The sequence below is a fragment of the Salmo trutta genome, chromosome 16 (genome assembly GCF_901001165.1).
Source record: "Salmo trutta chromosome 16, fSalTru1.1, whole genome shotgun sequence".
NCBI classification, from domain to species: Eukaryota; Metazoa; Chordata; class Actinopteri; order Salmoniformes; family Salmonidae; genus Salmo; species Salmo trutta.
Genome location: NC_042972.1, coordinates 18,975,290 through 19,001,253, shown reverse-complemented (window position 1 = coordinate 19,001,253; position 25,964 = coordinate 18,975,290). Strand labels below are relative to the sequence as shown.

General features: G+C 44.1%; 1 protein-coding gene across 1 annotated transcript in view; it reads right to left on the bottom strand.

Annotated features, from left to right (window-relative positions):
* Positions 1-25,964, bottom strand: part of LOC115151179 (protein bassoon) — a 221,791-nt gene that overhangs the window by 112,999 nt on the left and 82,828 nt on the right. Inside the window, exons 3-4 of the mRNA XM_029695189.1 lie at positions 5,790-6,057; positions 4,957-5,738 (exon numbers count right to left, since the gene is read on the bottom strand). Of these exons, the coding sequence (XP_029551049.1) occupies positions 4,957-5,738; positions 5,790-6,057 (1,050 nt within the window). The remainder of the gene's footprint in view (positions 1-4,956; positions 5,739-5,789; positions 6,058-25,964) is intronic.

Genomic DNA, 25,964 nt, shown 5'->3' with positions numbered 1-25,964 from the left:
TAAATTGGATTTCCATTGATTATTTTTGTGTGATTTTGTTGTCAGCACATTCAACAATGTAAAGAAAAAAGTATTTAATAAGATTAATTCATTCATTCAGATCTAGGATGTGTTATTTTAGTGTTCCCTTTATTTTTTTGAGCAGTGTATTATGTCTCTCATAGGTGTAACGACGGTCGTCAGGAATGGACCAAGGCGCAGCGGGTTGAGTTCTCATAATTAACTTTTTAATGAAAACACTGATACAAACAAAACGATGGATGACGAATACAGACTTGAAGGTGAACAACAGCAATTCAAGTGACAACCCCCCACAAATTCCAAACACAAACACACCCTAATATATAGGACTCTCAATCAAAGGCAACTAGACAACACCTGCCTTCAATTGAGAGTCCACACCCCAATTAACTAAACATAGAAACAGACTAACTAGAAAGAACATAGACTAACAGAGCAGTGACCAAAAAACTCCGGAATACATAAATCAACTACCCTCTACATAATACACACACCCCGAACCACATAAACCAAATACCCTCTGCCACGTCCTAACCAGCCTACACTAACAAAATAACCCTCATCAAAAACCATGCTCACATAATTCCTTTCCCCTCTGTTATTTGTACAGTCAACTCAGCCACTCAGCCAATACATGCAGTAGCTCCTAGCTAAAACGCAGATAGGCCCACACATAGGGTTAGCAAAAGTACTGCACTATACAGGAAATAGGGTGCCATTTGGAATGCACCTTATGTGTCTGTCTAGGGCTATACTCACTGGCCCCTATCCTAGATCCACACACAAACCTTCCATTGACATCAATGTATTATTTACATGAAACTATGGGTTTACGTGCCCATCTCAACTTAAGTGCTGAACGTGGATTGGCTAGCGGAGCTGTTCGGTGGGTGGTGCTGAATGTGTGTTGGCTATTGGAGCTGTTCAGTGGGTGGTGCTGAGTGTGGATTGGCTAGCAGAAATGTTTGGTGGTGTGGTGCTGAACACAGGTTGGCTATATGAGCTGTCCCGGGGGATGCTGCTGAATACACTCAGAAACACCCTGCCAGGAGAAAAAGGGTGATAGCTACACCTGGGCTCACACTTCCGGTCATAAATAACCCCACGGCAGCATGGACCTCCTTTCCACCTCTCCACTTCTGGTTCTCTCCTCCTTTACCTATGCATTAGGCCAATTAGAGCAGCTCACAACCACACCCACAAGAGGGGGGGGGGGTACTTCAATACAGGCATTGTAATGTGGTGTTTCATTATAGAGCCAGAACAAGAAACCTAGTATGTGGATGCAGGCTTCACACTGCTGTCCGTCCATAGAGTTAAACAACTACAGTGCAGCTTCTTCTGAGATTGAAACAAGTCCTGCTGAGACTGGGGCTGTCCTAATATGGACACCATACACACAACACACCAGCGAGACATCTCGTCACATCACTCACAAACACATCACAAACTTTCTGCGCTCTTTGGACATCTCTTTGGTAGCTCGGCTCATTCCGCTGCGTCTATATCCACCCAGGCATGAAAGCAACGCCTGACAAACGATAGCGCTGTGTTTCCATAGCAATCTATCCATCTATGAATGGCTGTGCCACAGCCAGATGCCGAGGAAGACAAGGCAGGCCAATTAAAAGCCCAACGCCAGCCACCAACCCTGTTGTTACTGCCATCATTCAATTGGGCCTGATTTGCATAATTAATATGGGTGATTGGCCTGTGCTGATTGGCCTGAAAGCCTAACAAGAGTCTGTTCTAACCAGCAGTGTTAAGTACCATTGGAGAGAATAAAGGGGTGAGTCACTCACACTGACCTGTGGATCCCCATAGGAGAACATCAGAACATATTTCATTATGACTCAATGATATGAATGAATGAGTCATCTGTTAATCAGGAAGGATCAACCCCAATTTAGTTGTATTGGCCATGTCTGTATCCCTAATGGCACCCTATTCCCCATGTGCCCTGGTCAAAAGTAGTGAACTACATAATGAATATGGTGCCATTTGGGACGCAGATAAATCTCTCTATTCACCACAGGAGGGACTGCTGTGATAGTAACAGGTGAGATCAGTCATAGGGCTTCACTTCTGGAGCGAGACTAACTGGTGAGATCAGTCACAGGACATTCTGGAGCCACTCAATCCCACCTGATTACTGAAGACAGACAGACAGACAGACAGACAGACAGACAGACAGACAGACAGACAGACAGACAGACAGACAGACAGACAGACAGACAGACAGACAGACAGACAGACAGCATGGAGCATGGAGCATGCAGAGTGGTGTGCTTGCTGCCAAAACCCTGGACCAGAGCAGACAGAGACTGAGGCTTAAACTCAATGAATCATTCCTTGATTCCTTGCATCCTCCTTCTCAAATGTGTTTTGAGAAGGAGGATAGGAGAGAGGAAGCAAGGAAACAAGGAAAGGTGAATTGAGAACGAGCCTGAATGTCCAACAAACCTGATGTATTTTATGTTTCCTTTTCAAATCCACTTCCATGCATAGCAATGAAGGGATAGAGGAGCCATGCCACTGAGCCAAACCCTTGGGAAAGCTTTAGTAAAACGCAGGTCTAAGAAAGACCAGGGTAGCCAGAGGAAGACATATTCTATTGCACTATGACAAGGCATTTTTTGAGAAACACATCCATAGACCATTCTATCATCTATTTTATCACAGGGCACTTGGCCCACTTTTATCACAGGGCACTTGGGCCACTTGGCCCACTTTTATCACAGGGGGCACTTGGCCCACTTTTATCACAGGGCACTTGGACCACTTTTATCACAGGGCACTTGGGCCACTTTTATCACAGGGCACTTGGACCACTTTTATCACAGGGCACTTGGGCCACTTTTATCACAGGGCACTTGGGCCACTTGGCCCACTTTTATCACAGGGGGCACTTGGCCCACTTTTATCACAGGGGGCACTTGGCCCACTTTTATCACAGGGGGTACTTGGCCCACTTCTATAACAGGGCACTTGGCCCACTTTTATCACAGGGCACTTGGCCCACATTTATCACAGGGCACTTGGCCCACTTTTATCACAGGGCACTTGGCCCACTTTTATCACAGTGCACTTGGCCCACTTTTATCACAGTTCACTTGGCCCACTTTTACACAGGGCACTTGGCCCACTTATCACAGGGAACCTGGCCCACTTATCACAGGGCACCTGGCCCACTTTTATCACAGGGCACCTGGCCCACTTTTATCACAGGGCACCTGGCCCACTTTTATCACAGGGCACCTGGCCCACTTTTATCACAGGGCACCTGGCCCACTTTTATCACAGGGCACCTGGCCCACTATTATCACAGGGCACCTGGCCCACTTTTATCACAGGGCACCTGGCCCACTTTTATCACAGGGCACCTGGCCCACTTTTATCACAGGGCACTTGGCCCACTATTAACACAGGACACCTGGCCCACTTTTATCACAGGGTACCTGGCCCACTATCACAGGGCACTTGGTCCACTATTATCACAGGGCACCTGGCCCACTTTTATCACAGGGCACTGGGCCACTTTTATCACAGGTCACTTGGCCCAGTTTTATCACAGGGCACCTGGCCCTCTATTATCACAGGGCACCTGGCCCACTTTTATCACAGGGCACCTGGCCCACTTTTATCACAGGGCACCTGGCCCACTTTTATCACAGGGCATCTGGCCCACTTTTATCACAGGGCACCTGGCCCACTTTTATCACATTATTCAGACCCTGATGGAATCCACCCACATACCTCACACAAAGCCACAAAACTCTCTCTCTCTCTCTTGATGTCACTCTCTCTCGATTTCTCATACACACACACGCATGTGGGCTATACTCGGCCTTGTCTCAGGATGGTAAGTTGGTGGTTGAAACTATCCCTCTAGTGATGTGGGGGCTGTGCTTTGGTACAGTGGGTGGGGTTATATCCTGCCTATTTGGCCCTGTCTGGGGGTATCGTCGGACGGGGCCACAGTGTCTCCCAACCCCTACCGTCTCAGCCTCCAGTATTTATGCTGCAGTAGTTTGTGTAAGGGGGGCTAGTGTCATTCTGTTATATCTGGAGTATTTCTCCTGTCTTATCCAGTGTCCTGTGTGAATTTAAGTATGCTCTCTCTAATTCTCTCTTTCTTTCTAATTCTCTCTTTCTTTCTTTCTTTCTTTCTCACGGAGGACCTGAGCCCTAAGACCATGCCTCAGGACTACCTGGCCCGATGACTCCTTGCTGTCCCCAGGTTACCTGGCTGTGCTGCTGCTCCAGTTTCAACTGTTCTGCCTGCGGCTATGGAACTCTGACCTGTTCACCGCACATGCTACCTGTCCCAGACCTGCTGTTTTCAACTCTCTAGAGACAGCAGCAGCGGTAGAGATACTCTGAATGATTGGCTATGAAAAGCCAACTGACATTTACTCCTGAGGTGCTGACTTGTTGCACCCTCGACAACCACTGTGACTATTATAATTTGACCCTGCTGGTCATCTATGAACATTTGAACATCTTGGCCATGTTCTGCTATAATCTCTACCTGGCACAGCCAGAAGAGGACTGGCCACCCCTCATAACCTGGTTCCTCTCTAGGTTTCTTCCTAGGTTTTGGCCGTCCTAGCCACCGTGCTTCTACACCTGCATAGCTTGCTGTTTGGGGTTTTAGGCTGGGGTTCTGTACAGCACTTTGTGATATCAGCTGATGTAAGAAGGGCTTTATAGATACATTTGATTGATTGATTGATTGATGAACTCTTGCAAACACATACACACAGAGACAAACACACACACACACACACACACACACACACACACACACACACACACACACACACACACACACACACACACACACACACACACACACACACACACACACACACAGAGAGAAGCCACAACCAACTGTCAGAAGACTCTGATCTAGAGAGATTAGAGCGGCCTTACCTCCAGGTGCGGTGCAGGGTTGAATCCACACAGGTTGCAGACCTGGGCGTGGCACTGGGTACAGGTGTTGTAGTTGGGTGGTTGGGCCGCCAAGCCCACATTCAGACTGGTCTTACACAGGGGACAGCAGGCACCTTTATCCTGCTGATGTTGCTGGGGAGGTGCATGGGGTCCCTGTTGGGGTGCAGGGAGGCCCTGTTGGGGTGCAGGGGGGCCCTGTTGGGGTGCATGGGGGCCCTGTTGGGGTGCATGGGGGCCCTGTTGGGGTGCATGGGGGCCCTGTTGGGGTGCATGGGGGCCCTGTTGGGGTGCATGGGATCCCTGTTGGGGTGCATGGGGGCCCTGTTGGGGTGCATGGGGGCCCTGTTGGGGTGCATGGGGTCCATGTTGGCCTGGATGGGGTCCTGGTGGTTTCCCTGCCCCAGCTGCACGTTCTTGGGGTCCGGCTGGTTTAGGGGCAGGTTTGGGGGGATGTTGCTGCTGCTGGGGCGGGGTGGGTACCGGGTCCACTGATATGAGGGTGCTGGCCTGGTTGAGGAGGGATGCACCGAAGCCACCAAAGCCTCCAAACAGCTTTCCAAAGGTCTGCTCGGGGGCGGCGGCCGGGGGCGGGGGCTGGCGGGATGGGGAGCTCCCTGCGCTGCGGGTGTGGTCCTGGCGGAGGGGCAGGGGCTGGTGGGCGGGAGAGCCACGGAGGTCAGGCTGTGACGGGGCTTTGGCCATGCCTGGGAGAGGGATGGCTCCTGGGGGGAGACGAGCCCCACCCTGACCCTGGGCTGGAACTGGACCCCCTCGACCTCTATGCTGCTGAGGGGTCTGGCCTGGGCCTGGACCAGTCTGTCTGTTAGGGCCTGGTGGGGGCTGGGCTTGTGTCGGAGCCTGGTGCTGGGTTAGAGGCTGTGCCTGAGGTGGCGCTTGGGACTGGGGCTGAGGTTGGGCCTGGGGCTGGGGTGGGGGCTGAGTTTGAGGTTCAGAGATGGGCTCTGGTTTGGCTTGGTGGGACGGAGAGTGGATCTGCTGCTGGCTCTTGGAGCGAGGTGTCTCCATGTCCATTCCCAAAGCTCTCTGCATCTGGCAGTTCAGACACAGCCACTCCTGGACCTATGGCAGCATTAAAGAGGAAATAAAACAAGAGTATTAACAATATACTATACATACTCCACCAACTGAATTCACACAAATCAATTGAGCAGTGACTGACTGGTTTTACTAAAACAAATACTTCATAGACAATCAATGGAACAAATTGATTATAAATCACATTTAAAATATACATTGAGCATGAAAACTGGGACCGAATAACGTATCAAGTATCTCAGAGAGTATGAGTGCCGAACCAAGGTCAGGTTCCCATTGTCTGTAAAATGTTATTAATTGCGATCTAAAAGGCAAAACTGATCCTAAATGAGCACTCCTACTCTGAGACGTTTCAAACATATGGCACCTGGTGTTGGCTTGCCTCACTAGGAGCATCTTGTTGGTAAACAGGAGTGATAAATGATGATATTTGCAGTTCACAGACACATGGGATAAACTGAGCTAGGGGCTCCTTCAATAAAACAAGATGGATCCCCCTGATTATCCAGGCTTTACAACTCGAACTTCTTCTTTCCCTCCATATCTCTCCTCGTCTACCTCGAGATCAGTCATCATCCTCTCTCACGCTATCCAGTCTTGGTCTTACTGTCCTCCTTTTTCTCTTTGCCTTTTATGTCTTCATCCCTTTTTACCATCTCTGTCCCTGCCCTCTCTTTCTCCCATCCTACTACCCTCTATATCTCCCTCTCATCCTACTACCCTCTATATCTCCCTCTCATCCTACTACCCTCTATATCTCCCTCTCATCCTACTACCCTCTCTCTTCCTCTCATCCTACTACCCTCTATATCTCCCTCTCATCCTACTACCCTCTATATCTCCCTCTCATCCTACTACCCTCTATATCTCCCTCTCATCCTACTACCCTCTATATCTCCCTCTCATCCTACTACCCTCTATATCTCCCTCTCATCCTACTACCCTCTATATCTCCCTCTCATCCTATTACCCTCTATCTCCCTCTCATCCTACTACCCTCTATATCTCCCTCTCATCCTACTACCCTCTATATCTCCCTCTCATCCTACTACCCTCTATATCTCCCTCTCATCCTATTACCCTCTATATCTCCCTCTCATCCTACTACCCTCTATATCTCCCTCTCATCCTACTACCCTCTATATCTCCCTCTCATCCTATTACCCTCTATATCTCCCTCTCATCCTATTACCCTCTATATCTCCCTCTCATCCTACTACCCTCTATATCTCCCTCTCATCCTACTACCCTCTATATCTCCCTCTCATCCTATTACCCTCTATATCTCCCTCTCATCCTATTACCCTCTATATCTCCCTCTATATCTCCCTCTCATCCTATTACCCTCTATATCTCCCTCTATATCTCCCTCTCATCCTACTACCCTCTATATCTCCCTCTCATCCTACTACCCTCTATATCTCCCTCTATATCTCCCTCTCATCCTATTACCCTCTATATCTCCCTCTATATCTCCCGCTCATCCTATTACCCTCTCTTTCTCTTTTTCCCTTTGTATCACCCTCTATCTCTCCCTCTTTCCCCCATCCTATCTCCTTCTTATCTTTCCCTCTCTTTATTTTGCTGCCGAGTGGCGCAGCGGTCTAAGGCACTGCATCTCAGTGCTAGAGGCATCACTACAGACCCTGGTTAGATTCCAGTCTCATAGGGCGGCACACAATTGCCCCAGCGTTGTCTGGGTTAGGGTTTGGCTGGGGTAGGCCGTCATTTAAATAAGAATTTGTTCTTAAACAACTTGCCTAGTTAAATAAAGGTTAAATAAATAAAATAAAAAATATCCCATCCTATATCTCTCCCCCTCTCCAGCGCTTTCTACCTCTATCTTTCCTTCTCACATTCTCTCCCTCTATCTCAGGCAGATACTGTAAGAAGAATGGAGTGACGCCCCCTTCTCCCCCTCTCCCCCTATCTCAGGCAAATACTGTAAGAGGGTGAGTGAGAGTGAGATTCAGAGTGGGAGTGAGAGTTAGAGTCAGAGTGAGAGTGGTGGCCTGGCCCATAGACCTGGTTGATAATTATCATTATGGTGATTTGACAGCTGCTGCTACAAACACACACACACACACACACACCGTTAGTGTCATGGCTATTACATAAGAGAACGAATGCCATTAGGAGAGGATGGCAGGGGAACAGGGGACATGGAGGGTGTGGTCTTCACATCTGACTGACCTTTGGAACTAAGTGACACAGGACCAAGTGACCCTAGGTAGTTTCACTCACCAACCATACTTACACTGTACTGTTTACAGCCACACACACACACACAGCCACAACACTCTCTGGGTTGGGAAAGAAAGGCGTAGTCATCCCAGACATTCTTGTTTCATTTCACCAACAAAACACGAGTTGAGAGGACATCCTTTTCAGGCTACATCTTTAATTTAATGTCCGTTTATGGTCTGTGGCAGTAATTGTAACTGAATGTGTCTGTCCTTACTTCATTAAGTTTCTCATTTGTACTGAGACGTAATGAATCTTGTCTAACTTGTTTTGTTTTTCCTCCATCTAGCCAGTCTGTACCAGCCACTATTGATCACAAATATTATGTTATTATTTTCCTGCGTCTTATTACTCTGAAACAGTCAAAACACACAGACATATAGTGCCTTCAGAAAGTATTCAGACCCCTTGACTTTTTCCACATTTTGTTACATTACAACCTTATTCTAAAATTGATAAATATTTTTTATTTCTCAGAAATCTACACACAATACCCCATAATGACAAAGCAAAAAACAGAAATACCTTATTTACAGAAGTATTCAGACCCTTTGCTATGAGACTCGAAATTGAGCTCAGGTGCATCCTGTTTCTGTTGATCATCCTTGAGATGTTTCTACAACTTGATTGGAGTCCACCTGTGGTAAATTCAACTGATTGGAAATTATTTGGAAAGACACACACCTGTCTATATAATGGTCCCACAGTTGACAGAGCAAAAACCAAGCCATGAGGCTCCGAGACAGGATTGTGTCAAGGCACAGATTTGAAAAAGGGTACCAAAAAATGTCTGCAGCATTTAAGATCCCCAAGAACACAGTGGCCACCATCACTCTTAAATGGAAGAAGTTTGGAACCACCAAGACTCTTCTTAGAGCTGGCCGCCCGGCCAAACTGAGCAGTCGGGGGACCCAGAGAGCTCTCTCTCTCTCTCACTCTCTGTCACTCTGACAGAGCTCTAGAGTTCATCTTTGGAGATGGGAGAACCTTCCAGAAGGACAACAATCTCTGCAGCACTCCACCAATCAGACGGAAGCCAATCCTCAGTAAAAGGCCCTGCTCAATACTAGTGCAATATACGGTATTTAGTGCAATACTTTGACCAGGGCCAATTGAGCTCTGGTCAAAAGCAGTGCACAATATAGGAAATAGGGTGCCATTTGGGATGTAGTCGAGATCTCGTATTGTTGCCATAAGCCCTGCTGGACCATAGTAATGGAGAGGGCTGGAGGGAGAAGGAGGCTGTTACACATATTATTGAGGAGTGCTTATTTAACACAAGGCCTTTGTTTACATTTTGTCAAATGGTCAATGAGAACAAGTCTGTGTGGTTCTGTGTCAGTCAGTCAGTCAGTCACTCTGACAGTCAGTCACTCTGACAGTCTATCAGTGTGTGTGCATGTGTGCGTGCGTGTGCCTGCACGTGCATGTGTCCGTATCAGTCATTCATTCACAGCAGTATCCCAGACCCTGTCTTTAGTCCCCTGTAGTTTCTCTGAACTGGGAGTGACGAAGCCAGAGTTTGAACTCCCAATCAACCAGAAGGGAAGGGTAGGAGGTGGGGTTACACCCCTGGGACACTGGGCGTGCTCAGAACAACCGTGGGCTGCAGGGAAAATATATCTAAAAAAAAACCAAGGCAGGGCCTTGATCAAATCAAGTCTTTATCATCAGGCCCAGAGAGCACTCTCACTCACTCACTCACTCACTCACTTACTCACTCACTCACTCACTCACTCACTCAGCATCGCTTCAGACAATCATGTTAACCCTTATGAAATCTGATCTTTCACAGAGAGCCAGCACTTATTTACCAATCTCTCTCTCTTTCTGATATTGGTATTACACTGGGTTGAACAACACTCCAATGTATTTTGTAAGTAGATACTTTCACAAGCTGTAATTTGTATTTTCAAAATACTAAATACTTTTCTATACCATTCTTATAGCGGTTCACCATTTTGTTGTCCCCTTTCCCCCTGCATTAGTGTCAGAAGTCTGGTTGCATTATCATGTGATAAGAGTGTCTGATAAATGAACTAAATATAAATGTGTATGTAAAAATGGACAATTGCAAAGTCTGTATTGTCAGTTTTGTCTAGAAGGGATACAGCTTTTGTCAAAATTGACTTTTCATAGCAGGTTAGGAGAATTAATGTAGAAAGTTAGGAGAATTAGGTTAAGCTGTATCCCATCTAGACATGACCCCGAAAGAAGACCAATAATAATACCCAGTGTGCATTGCAGTTCATTTTGGTATGTTCATTTTCACATATACATTTTGGTCATTTAGCAGACATTCTTATTCAGAGTGACTTACAGTCAGGGCATTCAACTAAGGTAGATAAATAACAACATATCACAGTTATACCAAGTAAAACGTGTCGTTACTGTCAATGTTGTTGCTGTTCGAGCTGGCTACTTGCAAATGTATTTCTGTATTTTACATTACAAAATACATGTATTTTAATTCAATACATTTCAAAATACAAGAATTTTGTTGTTGATTTTGATACATTGATCTTTATGGCATTTTGCAATGTTTGCCCATCCCTGTGTGTGTGTGTGTGTGTGTGTGTGTGTGTGGGGGGGGGGGGGGGGGGGGGGGGGGGGGGGGCGTGTGTGTGTTAGACCCTGCCACCTGTCACCTCCTGCCATTGATTGAAACACAAATTACACAGCAGTGCTTCAGGCATCGCTGCTTTATGGAAAGAGAGAGAAAGCATACGTGTGTGTGCATGTACATATGGAAACAGACTCTTGTAGCAGTGAGGAGCCTGCAGAGAGCTGGATCTATAAACATCTATTACTGGGATAGACCACAGCACTCCCACATATCATACTAAACACACACTGACTAAATGCCATATGTCAAAGGTCCAAAGCAGCCATTTTTATCTCAATAACAAATCATTTCTGGGTAACAATTAAGTACCTTACTGTGATTGTTTAAAATGGTACAAAATAGCAAAGAGCAATTTATCAAGCAACAATATAGCTAGGACTGTCTGGGAGTGGTCTGAGTGGGGAGGGGGAAACGGAAAACTAGCTGTTATTGGCAGAGAGGTTTGTAACTCTCTTTGTTATTGTCTATTAAATAATTTACCGTCTGGTGATGTCAAAAGGCAGTCCAAAACTCCATCCCTCCAAAACAGGTGGAAATTTCAGGCAGTATGTCACGGAATTCTAGGACCAGTGGAGATGCGGAATCAGGCGCAGGAGACAGAGGGCCGGAGCAACAGAGTTTTAATGCAACGAGAAAAAACACAATAGCCGAAAGGCACAGGGCGCTCAATAAAGTCCGCCAGGGAAAACACATTCCCAAAATAAACACGAGAAAAAGCGCACGGGGCGCAGCCCGGCAATAAAGCTGACACAGGCCAGCGAAACAGGCCACACACACAACTGTCCTGAGTGGACAATAAACAATCCCGCACGAGAACACAAACTGAAAATACACACTAAATAACCCCCCACTAATGACAGACACGAAACAGGTGCGGGATAGACAGACAAAACCAAAAGACACAGAAACAAGGATCGGTGGCAGCTAATAGGCCGGTGACGACGACCGCCGAGCGCCGCCCGACCGAGGAGGGGCGCCACCTTCGTTGGATACTGTGACACAGTATTTTCAAACAGCTCTTACAATAAAAGGGTATTTTCATAATTTTCACAATTTCATGGTATTATTCCAACCTCACACTGTGGAAATATATATAAAACACAGGAAATCACATTTTTAACTGCACTGGGCTTTTAATAAAGTCTAATCAGGATCTATCTTTTGCTGGCTGCCATGTCGGTCTAATGCTAGACATAATCTGCCAGGCACACTCTCTTATAAATAGACAGATACACTGGCTACATCTAAAATGGCACCATATTTCCTACATAGTGCTCTACTTTTGTCCAGAGCCTACAGTGTAAAACCTTTGACGGATCCTTGGACCAGATATATAATCAAGCAGGCAGACAAACACACTGGCCGCGTCTGAAATGGCACCTTATTCCCTACATAGACTACTACTTTCTACCAGAGTAGTTCACTACATACAGTTGAAGTCGGAAGTTTACATACACTTAGGTTGGAGTCATTAAAACTCGTTTTTCAACCACTCCACAAATTGCTTCTTAACAAACTATAGTTTTGGCAAGTCGGTTAGGACATCTACATTGTGCATGACACAAGTAATTTTTCCAACAATTGTTTACAGACAGATTATTTCACTTATAATTCATTGTATCACAATTCCAGTGGGTCAGAAGTTTACATACACTAAGTTGACTGTGCCTTTAAACAGCTTGGAAAATTTTAGAAAATGATATCATGGCTTTAGAAGCCTCTGATAGGCTAATTGACACCATTTGAGTCAATTGGAGGTGTACCTGTGGATGTATTTCAAGGCCTACTTTCAAACTCAGTGCCTCTTTGCTTGACATCATGGGAAAATCAAAAGAAATCAGCCAAGACCTCAGAAAAAAATTGTAGACCTCCACAAGTCTGGTTCATCCTTGGGAGCAATTTGAAAACACCTGAAGGTACCACGTTAATCTGTACAAACAATAGTACGCAAGTATAAACACCATGGGATCACGCAGCCATCATACCGCTCAGGAAGGAGACGCGTTCTGTCTCCTAGAGATGAACGTACTTTGGTGCGAAAAGTGCAAATCAATCCCAGAACAACAGCAAAGGACCTTGTGAAGATGCTGGAGGAAACAGGTACAAAAGTATCTATATCCACAGTAAAACGAGTCCTATATCGACATAACCTGAAAGGCAGCACAGCAAGGAAGAATCCACTGCTCCAAAACCGCCATAAAAAAAGACAGATTACGGTTTGCAACTGCACAAGGACAAAGATCGTACTTTTTGGATAAATGTCCTCTGGTCTGATGAAACAAAAATAGAACTGTTTGGCCATAATAACCATCGTTATGTTTGGAGGAAAAAGGGGGAGGCTTGCAAGCCGAAGAACACCATCCCAACCGTGAAGCATGGGGTGGAAGCATCATGTTGTGGGGGTGCTTTGCTGCAGGAGGGTCTGGTGAACTTCACAAAATAGATGACATCATGAGGGAGGAAAATTCTGTGGATATATTGAAGCAACATTTCAAGACATCAGTCAGGAAGTTAAAGCTTGGTCGCAAATGGGTCTTCCAAATGGACAATGACCCCAAGCATACTTCCAAAGTTGTGGCAAAATGGCTTAAGGACAACAAAGTCAAGGTATTGGAGTAGCCATCACAAAGCCCTGACCTCAATCCTATAGAAAATGTGTGGGCAGAACTGAAAAAGTGTGTGCGAGCAAGGAGGCCTACAAACCTGACTCAGTTACCCCAGCTCTGTCAGGAGGAATGGGCCAAAATGCACCCAACCTATTGTGGGAAGCTTGTGGAAGGCTACCCGAAATGTTTGACCCAAGTTAAACAATTTAAAGGCAATGCTACCAAGTACTAATTGAGTGCATGTAAACTTCTGACCCACTGGGAATGTAACCCTAACCCTCTACTATTATTCTGACATTTCACATTCTTAAAATAAAGTGGTGATCCTAACTGACCTAAGACAGGGAATTTTTTCCTATGATTAAATGTCAGGAATTGTGAAAAACTGAGTTTAAATGTATTTGGCTAAGGTGTATGTAAACTTCCGACTTCAACTGTAGGTAATAGAGTGACATTTGGGACGCCGCCACCGCCAGACACAGTGCTACTGTGAGGAATGTTTGAGCAGACAGAGACAGAGATAGCCGTAGACAGATGGAGAAGCCATGCCCTGCAGACCAGTCTTCTGCAGTGTCACCAAGCTGCAACAGGCTAGGCTACATGGAGCTGCTGAGGACTGCAGCTTAGGGAGAAAGGATGATTTCAACTGCAGTGGTTTATTAACTAGCACAAAACAGGGCCAAGTGACATCAAAAGGCTTTTGTAGCCCACACACACACAAATGAATGAAGACACACACAAACACACATATACACACACTTTCTCCAAAGGCATTTGCCTCATTCCTAAATGTTGCTAGGTTGGCATTACAGTTATCTAAAGCAGAAACCTTCAGCGGTTAGAAGAAATATGATCATACACGTCCTAAAGGTGATTAGTGGAAACCTCTCGGTGTTGTGAAAACCACATCTCAATGTTGTGCTGCAGTAAATGACAGGCTGTCATAGGCCCACCAGAGGCTCCCACAGGACAGGCATCAAATGGAATAATACACACTCCGACTGACTCAGGTGAGATCCAGAGTATTCTGCTCAGTGGTGGCTGGTTGCACTTTAAGTCGGAGAATGGGCTCATAGTAATGGCTGGAACGGAATAGATTGAATGGTATCAAACATGGAATGGATTGAACGGTATCAAACATAGCAGTGGAGGCTGGTCCTCCCCTCACCAGCCTCCACTGCTGCTCAGTGTTCTACACCAATGTTTCTCAACCTTGTCCATGTTATGTTGCTGACCGGTCCATGAGCTGGTTAACTGACACTAATTAAAGCGGCAATCTGGGATTCAAACCACAACAAAGGATCACCCGACAACATTTTGGGTATAGAGCTGAGGGATGGGGTTGGAGAAATGTAACAACTCTCAAATTCATAGATGGAGATATGGACTGACCATCCATGAGATGAAAACAATAGTTTTAAGTCAGTTCTACAGTGCTAGTTGTAACCTAATGCAAGTGCCAAGTGGTCCCCAAAGGAGGAAAAAACAAGCTATCCTGTGCCTAGTATAAAGAAAGTTGAGAAACCCTGTGCTTACCAGAGTGGACTATAATCTGCAAACCAAATGGCACTCTATTCCCTGTATAACCCACTACTTTTTGATCAAGGCCCATAGGGAATAGGGTGCCATTTAGGACGCAGACATGGAACTTCGGCCCAAGTAATGCATGGACAGTTCCACTAGGTTAAGAAAGACATGGAATGTTCTGTTCAGGTAAGGCATGCAAAATGTTGTCAACGTGGGGCTTGGGATGTGAAGAGATTCTTAAAAGTATGTAACTCTCCCCAATAAATACTATAATTGGCACCAGAACATCAAGATGAAATCTATATTGAATTTTGTTTCAGAAATACGGTGCATTAAAACTAAAAGCAGATTTACCTAGCTCGGTGCAGACCCTAGGAACCTCAAGAGTTAACCAATCCTATAAATTTTATATTTATTTAACCTCTATTTAACTAGGCAACTCAGGTGTCTATACTTCAACAGCTAAGTTAGATAAGACAGAACTTTATGAAGTAGGGCATTGTCATCAAAAAGGAGTAATGTAGAGATTAGGGCTGTCAAGGTGACCGTATTACCGCTGATTCTGCTGATGGTCATTAGTAGCCTACCAAACTTGCTAACTGCCTGGTACTCAGCACTCTATTGTCCCTCTAATCACTCTGATGCATATGTAATAAAAAATCTAATCAAACACTTAATGAGAGCCCATGAGCAAATGTTGCGCAACATTTCTATAGGTTATGCAATTGCGTGAGAAAGAGTGATGGCCTCTATTAAAAAGAGGAGGATCCCATCAGCTTCTATAGGCTAGGCCTACTATATTTATTTCTCAACTTTCCTAATATTAAGCACATTTCTTCTCTTTAGCCTACCTGGCTGGCATGAAAATGAACCACGGGAAAAGGGTCCTCCATTCGCTATTTAAGTGCATAGATGACATGTATTTTTTTCCGCTGCCCCTGTTTCGAGACAGGTGCATAATAATTGTCCATTCTAAATCAAAACAAATTTCACGCATATATTATTTAGCATATGTAAAGACAAGATTAAATCATGAATAGTCTGATGGGTGACAATATTAGCCTATCACTTGTAAATTATATTATTACCGCTTGTGAATGATGCCCAGCGTAAGGCAAGAAACAATGCCTTTTTTTTCAACTTTTTCTAATCATAGTCGCACATCTCATGTAGCGTTGCCCATTTTATTATTTTTAATTGAACCTTAATTTAATTAGGCAAGTCAGTTAAGAACAAATTCTTATTTACAATGACGGCTACCCCGGCCAAACTCTCCCCTAACCCGGACGACGCTGGGCCAATTGTGCGCTGCCCTATGGGACTCCTGATCACGGCCGGTTGTGATACAGCCCGGGATCGAACCAGATCCAGTGCCTTAGACCGCTGCGCCACTCGGGAGGCCTGTGTTTTGATAAGGTTTGTGGCCAAATAACTTATTAAAATTAAGCACATTTATCCATTTTACAAGGGGTGTAGAGCCTAACTGGCATACATAAGCAGCTCGTGAGTTTCAAGTTTGGGGAAGGTAAGTTTCACCATAAAACTGCACCTGTCAGCGTAGTGTCCAGAGCATCGGAGGCGCTACCAGGAGACAGGCCAGTACATCAGGAGACGTGGAGTAGGCCGTAGGAGGGCAACAACCCAGCATCAGGACCGCTACCTCCGCCTTTGTGCAAGGAGGAGCAGGAGGAGCACTGCCAGAGCCCTGCAAAATGACCTCCAGCAGGCCACAAATGTGCATGTGTCTGCTCAAACGGTCAGAAACAGACTGAATGAGGGTGGTATGAGGGCCCGACATCCACAGGTGGGGGTTGTGCTTACAGCCCAACACCGTGCAGGACATTTGGCATTTGCCAGAGAACACCAAGATTGGCAAATTCGCCACTGGCGCCCTGTGCTCTTCACAGATGAAAGCAGGTTCACACTGAGCACGTGACAGACGTGACAGAGTCTGGAGATGCCGTGGAGAATGTTCTGCTGCCTGCAACATCCTCCAGCATGACCGGTTTGGCGGTGGGTCAGTCATGGTGTGGGGTGGCATTTCTTTGGGGGGCCGCACAGCCCTCCATGTGCTCGCCAGAGGTAGCCTGACTGCCTTTAGGTACCGAGATGAGATCCTCAGACCCCTTGTGAGACCATATGCTGGTGCGGTTGGCCCTGGGTTCCTCCTAATGCAAGACAATGCTAGACCTCATGTGGCTGGAGTGTGTCAGCAGTTCCTGCAAGAGGAAGGCATTGATGCAATGGACTGGCCCGCCCGTTCCCCAGACCTGAATCCAATTGAGCACATCTGGGACATCATGTCTCGCTCCATCCACCAACGCCACGTTGCACCACAGACTGTCCAGGAGTTGGCGGATGCTTTAGTCCAGGTCTGGGAGGAGATCCCTCAGGAGACCGTCCGCCACCTCATCAGGAGCTTGCCCAGGCGTTGTAGGGAGGTCATACAGGCACGTGGAGGCCACACACACTACTGAGCCTCATTTTGACTTGTTTTAAGGACATTACATCAAAGTTGGATCAGCCTGTAGTGTGGTTTTCCACTTTAATTTTGAGTGTGACTCCAAATCCAGACCTCCATGGGTTGATAAATTGGATTTCCATTGATTATTTTTGTGTGATTTTGTTGTCAGCACATTCAAATATGTAAAGAAAAAAGTATTTAATAAGATTATTTCTTTCATTCAGATCTAGGATGTGTTGTTTAAGTGTTCCCTTTATTTTTTTGAGCAGTATATATATATATATATATATATATATATATATTAATTTAGCCTTTATTTCACTAGGCAAGTCAGTTAAGATCAAATTCTATTTACAATGACGGGCTACCAGGGAACAGTGAACTGCCTTGTTCAGGGGCAGAACGACAGATTTTACATTGTCAGCTCGGGGGTTCGATCCAGCAACCTTTCGGCATTGGCCCAATGCTCTAACATGGATAGTAGATTGACATAGGCTAGTGCTTTTGCTGTTTGTTAGGCCTAATCATCTTGTTGGCTGACAAAAAGTAAATGTGGACAGTTCTTCCAATATCTTCAATATGCACCTCGGAATTGGATAAGGACATGTGCAGTTCCGTCCCCGATGTGTCTGTCTTCACTTGTAGCCTGTGAGAAAGACCCAATAACATGATGGAGAGCCATGTGAGTGAGAGGTGCTTCGGGGAATGGAGCAATCAGGGAGAAGCAAATTATAATTATTATATTTGGCCACTTGCCGCAAAAGGCATGGATTTTTTTAGGGGGCATTACGGCCACACAAAGGGGCTGCCGCCAGGAAATTTGAGGCATTATCAAGTGCTTGTCAAACTGTGAAGGAGAGACTGATGAAGTGTGTACAGCCTGCACAAAAAACAAAGCAGAGTTCATGCCTTTCATGTGACTTTTTAAAATCATAATTAGAGATGCATCATGAGCCTTACAATATATTAAAATCAAAACATATAGCCCAACGTTTGTAGAACAACTAAAGTTACATTATTAACTCTAAATTAGGAGTAACTATTTATTTTGTTAATTAAGGATCAGACCCTTTTTTCTAACCTAAAATGACAAACCCAAATCTAACTGCCTGTAGCTCAGGACCTGAAGCAAGGATATGCATATTCTTGATACCATTTGAAAGAAAACACTTTGAAGTTTGTGGAAATGTGAAAGTAATGTAGGAGAACAACACATTAGATCTGGTAAAAGATCATCATCTTTGAAATGGTAGAGAATGGTCACAATGTACTATTCCAGGTTAGGCACAATTTCGATTTTGGCCATTAGATGGCAGCAGTGTATGTGCAACATTTTAGACTGATTCAATGAACCATTGCATTTCTGTTCAAAATGTTGTATCAAGACTGCCCAAATTTGCCTAATTGGTTTATTAATACATAACTGTGCACTCTCCTCAAACAATAGCATGGTATTCACTCACTGTAATAGCTACTGTAAATTGGACAATGCAGTTAGAATAACAAGAATTTAAGCTTTCTGCCTATATCAGATATGTTTATGTCCTAGGAAATGTTCTTGTTACTTACAACCTCATGCTAATCACTTTAGCGTAAGTTCGCTCAACCATTCCGTGGGGGGATACCGATCCCGTAGAGCTTAACCGCTCAACAGCGCATGTGCGCACTCCCTCATCGTTTGGAGAAAATATCCCTTCTATTTTACTCAGCTTTGTTCAATTGTATTCTTCATTATATAAAATAATATATAATAATGCCACAGAATGCTAAGTGAATGTTGTCTGCTAAATGAACTAGTGTAGCCCACAGCCATATGGCATAGCTAGAGGAGGACCTAACATAAGGACAACTCAGAGTATGCTACACATTTTCTTCACATCATCTTTCTTTAGACCTGTCTAAAATAAATAATGGATTTATTGTGAAGGTGTAGGCTATATTACATGGATTTATTTGACTTTTTAAAATGTAGATGTTCCAAAGGTCTGCATCAGTGGCTTGTAGGCTGTGTGTGCAAGCCAGGGGATGCTAAATGTGTTTATGTTAATTATCGGTCAATTACCGTGAGACTGGTTATTTGCTTGACAATCACCTGCTGACGAAATTTAGTGAACGCCACAGCCCTTGTAGAGATCTACGGGTAAATTAGCAAAGTCCAGCCACTCTTTTGATATAGGATGCAGTGATGAGTATCAAAACTATCACAAAAGGAAGGGCATTATGGTAGATGGCATTTAAAGGTTTAAGAGTAGTAGCAGCAGCACTTTGATAAATAATATCACCATAATCAAAACAGATAAAACAAAACAGATAAAAAAAGTTGACTGAATAACATGCTTTCTACTGCTTAGAGAAAGGCACCATCTGTTTCAGTAGAAAAACCAACTTTAAATCTTAGCTTCTTAACCAGCTCATGTATGTTTTTTTAAACATCAAATCCATTTCAATCCAAATGCTTAAGTATTTATATGCGGGAACATGTTCGATTGGAGAACAATCTAATGACTGAACATGTAGTTCATCTGAAACATTCTTACGAGTTTGAAAACAACATGTATTTGTTTAGCCTGCATTAAGTTTTAAATCAGCAAGGGATTCCTGCATAGCTATAAAACCTGACTGTAGTTTTGACACAACCAGATCAACAGTTAGGGGCAATAGCATACTGAACAGTATCATCCGCATATAGATTAAGTTGACCGTTTCTTTACAGATTGACCAATTGGTGTTTATACAAATTGTGAAGAGAATATGTCCCAAAATCGACCCCTGTGGTACACCTTTAAGTACTCCAAGAAATTCAGACTTAACCCTATCAATCAGGATGGCCTGAGATCTGTCACTAAGATAATCATGAAACCATGAACATGTGTTAGAGCTCAGGCATATAAAATAGCATGATCAACATGATCAACAGTATCAAAAGCTTTTGACAGGTCCACAAACAAAGCAGGACATTTCATTTTCGTGTCATTGACAAGATAATCAAAAACTAAAGTGGTTGCTGTAATAGTGCTCTGACCTGGCATAAACCCTAATTGGTTTACATTCTAAATAAATTTCTCAGATAAAAAAGAGCAAAGTTGTACATTTACCAAGTATTCAAGAATCTTAGCTAGACAAGGAACGCTTGAAATGGGCCGATAATTATTAAGATCATTACTATACACACCCTTATGGAGTGGCAGCACAAGAGCTGATTTTCATACTTTTTTAATCTTTCCTGTTGAAAGGAGAGGACCCTTTCTACACTCCCCATAGGAGAACCATTTGAAGAACCCTATTTGGTTCCAGGTAGAACCCTTCTGGTTCCAGGTATAACCCTTTCCACAGAGGGTTCTACCTGGAACCAAAAAGGTTTCTACCCGGAGCCAAAAACGGTATTCCTGTAGGGACAGCCAAAGAACCCTTTCGGAACCCTTTTTCTAAGAATGTACAATGCCTGGGAAAAAGAAGAAATAGGCTGTTCCAAATGACGCACATAGGGCTCTGGTCAAAAGTGGTGCTCTATATATGGAATAGGGTCCCATTTGGGATGCAGTCATAGACTGGAAAAAATTAAAAAGAAATGGCACAAGAAAAATAGTAAAAACATATTCAATGGTTCACAGAATATTATGGGGAACAAAAAAAAACGTTCCCTTTCATGCAATATCTGGTGGTTTTCTTTGTATTGTTGTGTCTGAAAAATTCTGTGTGTTGCGTCTCGGTGGGATGCTCAACCTATTTAGGCCAGTCTGCTGACTGGAACACACTCCCTCACAACACCACAACTCTAGTCTGCTCTGGCTTATTATTGCTTGTAGGTTTTCAACATTCTGGTAACCCAAATTCCACAAATCCTGGTTAGAAGATTTCGCATTTCCTTCTTATCCCCTCCTGATTCTGAGAATCTTCCAAATGTGATTTCTGGAAAAAACCTGGTAATTTGGGTAAAGTTTTTTCAACCCTTGTTGGTAGGTTTGATTTAAAAACATTTTCATTAGATAGACATGAGCTACAGTATGAATGTCTTGATATCTTGGATTTACTGTAAAATTCCCTGATGCAACGAAACATGTGTGTACCCACTCGATAATGAGTTATTATAACTTATGAATACGATGTTTACTATGGTTGGTGTTTAATGGGATTAGGACATGTGGGCTTCTTGGAGAGAAAGTAGCAGAAATCCTTGAGCCTCGGGATAGGAGGGTTTAGGGTGCATCTGAAATGGTTCCCTATTCCCATATGGTCCCTGGTCAAATGTAGTGTACTATGAAGGGAATAGGGTCCCATTTAGGATGCAAGCCATATTCTCAGTACTGCAGCTAACCCAGTTTTTAGACCAGGCAGTTTCTGAAATAAACTTCCAGCCAAAAGTCAGCAGACTCGCTCTCCAGCTGGTTTTGATTGTTTGACTAAATCATTCATGTATTTTTTATTAAATCATGATGGTTCCATGTCCGCTCGTTATGTGAATTCTCTGAAATCAGCCAATCCTCCATCGCTTCACAATATAGTTTAACCACGTCCGATTTTTATCGACTTATTCTCTTTCATTTCCGCCTTTCTATCGGTTCTCTCTCGTTCTTAGCTTTGTTAATTTTATTGTCTCCAGGCTATTCTGTGCCTCAATTCCATTCAGTTCAATTGAAATGGCTTTAATAATCCCAAACAAACAGTTATTGATGCCATGCCAAAGATATCATGCGATAGAAGCCATCAAAAAAGGGACAACTATTTTGTATCTTTCTCATCATATGTCTATCCTATCTCTCGGGTCTCTCACTCTTTTCTGTTGCGCGCCCCCCCTCTGTCTATCCCCCTCTCCTCTTTATATATATTTCCCCCTCAACTCTCCCACTCTCTCTTGTACTGGGAAATAATTTCAAGAAGAGAGAGCGAGAAAGGGAGAGAGGGAGAGAGAGAAGGGGAGGGAGAGAGACAAAGAGAGTGAGAAGGGAGAGAGAGAGAGAGAGGGAGAGAGAGGGGGGAGGAGAGAGCGGCGAAGAGAGAAAGCACAGGGGGAGAGAGAGAGGGGGAAGAAAGAGAGTGGGGGGATCTATAAATAGAGAGGGAGACCATCGCAAAGCAGATCCTTCCCTACATGATGGTTGGTAAGAGACCACTGGAGTGTTTGTGCCACTTTCTCGTTCCCTCTGGCTCTCCATCACTCAATTTAATTTCTATTTCAATTTAAGGGCTTTATTGGCATGGGAAACATATGTTAACATTGCCAAAGCAAGTGAAATAGATAACAAACAAAAGTGAAATAAACAACAGAAATTATCAGTAAACATTATACTCACAGAAGTTCCAAAAGAAGAAAGACATTTCAAATGTCATATTATGTCTATATACAGTGTTGTAACGATGTGCAAATAGTTAAAGTAAAAAAAGGGAAAATAAATAAACTTGAATATGGGTTGTATTTACAATGCTGTTTGTTTTTCACTGGTTGACCTTTTCTTGTGGCAACAGGTCACAAATATTACCGCCATGATGGCACACTGTGGTATTTCACCCAGTAGATATGGGAGTTTATCAAAATTGGATTTGTTTTCGAATTCTTTGTGGGTCTGTGTAATCTGATGGAAATATGTGTCTCTAATCTAATTATACATTTGGCAAGAAGTTAGGAAGTGCAGCTCATTTTCCACCTCATTTTGTAGGCAGTGTGCACATAGTCAGTCTTCTCTTGAGAGCCAGTTCTGCCTATGGTGGCCTCTCTCAATAGCAAGGCTATGTTCACTGAGTCTGTACATACAGTGCCTTCAGAAAGTATTCAGACCCCTTGACTTTTTCCACATTTTGTTTGTTACGGAAATATCAAATTTACTTAAGTATTTGGACCCTTTACTCAGTACTTTATTGAAGCACATTTGGCAGCAATTACAATCTCGAGTAGTCTTGGGTATGATGCTACAAGCTTGGCACACCTGTATTTGGGGAGTTTCTCCCATTCTTCTCTGCAGATCCTCTCAAGCTCTGTCATGTTGGACGCAAGCTTCGCTGCACAGCTATTTTCAGGTCTCTCCAGAGATGTTCGATCAGGTTCAAGTCCAGGCTCTGGCTGGACCACTCAAGGACATTCAGAGACTTATCCCGAAGCCACTCCTGCATTGTCTTGGCTGTGTGCTTAGGGTCATTGTCCTGTTGGAAGGTGAACCTTCGCCCCCAGTGTGAGGTCCTGAGTGCTTGGGAGCAGGTTTTCATCAAGGATCTCTCTGTATTTTCTTCCGTTCATCTTTCCCTCGATCCTGACTAGCCTACAAGTCCCTGCCGCTGAAAAACATCCCCACAGCTTGATGCTGCCACCACCATGCTTCACCGTAGGGATGGTGCCAGGTTTCCTCCAGACGTGACGCTTGGCATTCAGGCCAAAGGGTTCGATCTTGGTTTCATCAGACCAGAGAATCTTGTTTCTCATGGTCTGAGAGTCTTTGTATGCCTTTTGGCAAACTCCAAGCGGGCTGTCATTTGCCTTTTACTGAGGAGTGGCTTCCGAATAGTGGGGAAAGATATACAGATACGTTTTGGTGGTATTTACAATGTTGTTTGTTCTGTACTGGTTACACTTTTCTCATGGCAACAAGCCATACATCTTGCTGCTGTGATTGCACATTGTGGTATTTCGCCCAACAGATATGGGAGTTTATCAGTGTTGGATTTGTTTTCAAATTCTTTGTTGGTCTGTGTGATCTGTTGAAAATATGTCTCTCTAATGTGGTCATACAGTACATTCGGAAAGTATTCAGACCCCATCACTTTTTAGCCTTATTCTAAAATTGATTCAATTGTTTTTTTTCCTCATCAATCTACACACAATACCTAATAATGACAAAGCAAAAACAGATTTTTAGAAACCCCGGACCTCACAGCCATAGAGGGCATTGGGTTCTACAACTGATTGAAGTATTTTTAGCCAGATCCTAATTGGTATTTCGAATTTGATGTTCCTTTTGATGGCATAGAAGGCCCTTCTTGCCTTCTCTCTTAGATTGTTCACAGCCATGTGGAAGTTACCTGGGGTGTTGATGTTTAGGCCGAGGTAGGCATAATTCTTTGCATTCTAGGGCAACAGTGTCTAGATAGAATTTTTTTGAAAACACATTTTTGTCTTACTGAGATATACTGTCAGGGCAGTATGACAGAATCTTTGCAGGAGATCTAGGTGCTGCTGTAGGTATTCCATGGTTGGGGACAGAAGCACCTGATCATCAGGGTCCATTAGGGTGAGGCAGGGTGCTGCAGACTGTTCTAGTGCCCTCACTAATTCATTGATATATATGTTGAAAAGGGTGGGGATCAAGCTGCATTCCTGTCTCAACCCGCGGCCCTGAGGAAAGAAATCTGTGTTTACTGCCGATTTTAAACTTATTGTTAATGTCCATAGATTTAATAATGTCATGTTTTTCACCACTTTCCATCAATTTGTATAGCAGACCCTCATGCCAAATTGAGTTAAGCTTTCATTGAAATCAGCAAAATACGAGAAGTCTGCTTTTGTTTTTGTTTATTTGTTTGTCAATAACTGTGTGCAGGGTGTATACATGGTTTGTCGTATGGTATTTTGACATTTGCCAATTTGACATTTGCTCAGGACATTGTTTTCACTGAGGAAATGTTGAAGTCTGCTGTTGATGATACTGCAGAGGATTTTTCGGAGATTGCTGTTGACACAGATTGCACAGTAATTATTGGGGTCAAATTTGTCTCCAGTTTTGTGGATTGGGGTGACCAGACCTTATTTCCAAATATTGTAGATCAGAGCTGAATTTGTGGTCTGTATATTTGATCATTTAATTTAGGATACCATCAACACCACAGGCCTTTTTAGGTGGGAGGGTTTGTATTTTGTCCTGTAGCTCATCCAGTGTAATTGGCGAATCCAGTGGGTTCTGGTAGTCTTTAATAGCCGACTCTACGTTTGGTAAATGATCACGTATAGAACGTAGGAAATATAGGAAACAACATCTCCACTCCGCTGATCCTCAACACTGGGGCCCCAAGAGTGCGTTCTCAGCCCTCTCCTGTAATCCCTGCTCACCCATGACTGCGTGGCCATACACGCCTCCAACTCAAATCATCAAGTTTGCAGACGACACTACAGTGAAAAGCTTGATTTTTTTTTATTTCACCTTTATTTAACCAGGTAGGCTAGTTGAGAACAAGTTCTCATTTACAACTGCGACCTGGCCAAGATAAAGCAAAGCTGTGCGACACAAACAACAACACAGAGTTACACATGGAATAAACAAACATACAGTCAATAACACAATAGAACAAGTCTATGTACAGTGTGTGCAAATGAGGTAAGATAAGGGAGGTAAGGCAATAAATAGGCCATAGTGGCGAAATAATTACAATTTAGCAATTAAACACTGGAGTGATAGATTACCAACAATGACGAGACAGCCTACAGGGAGGAGGTGAGGGCCCTCAGAGTGTGGTGTCAGGAAAGTGACCTCTCACGCAATGT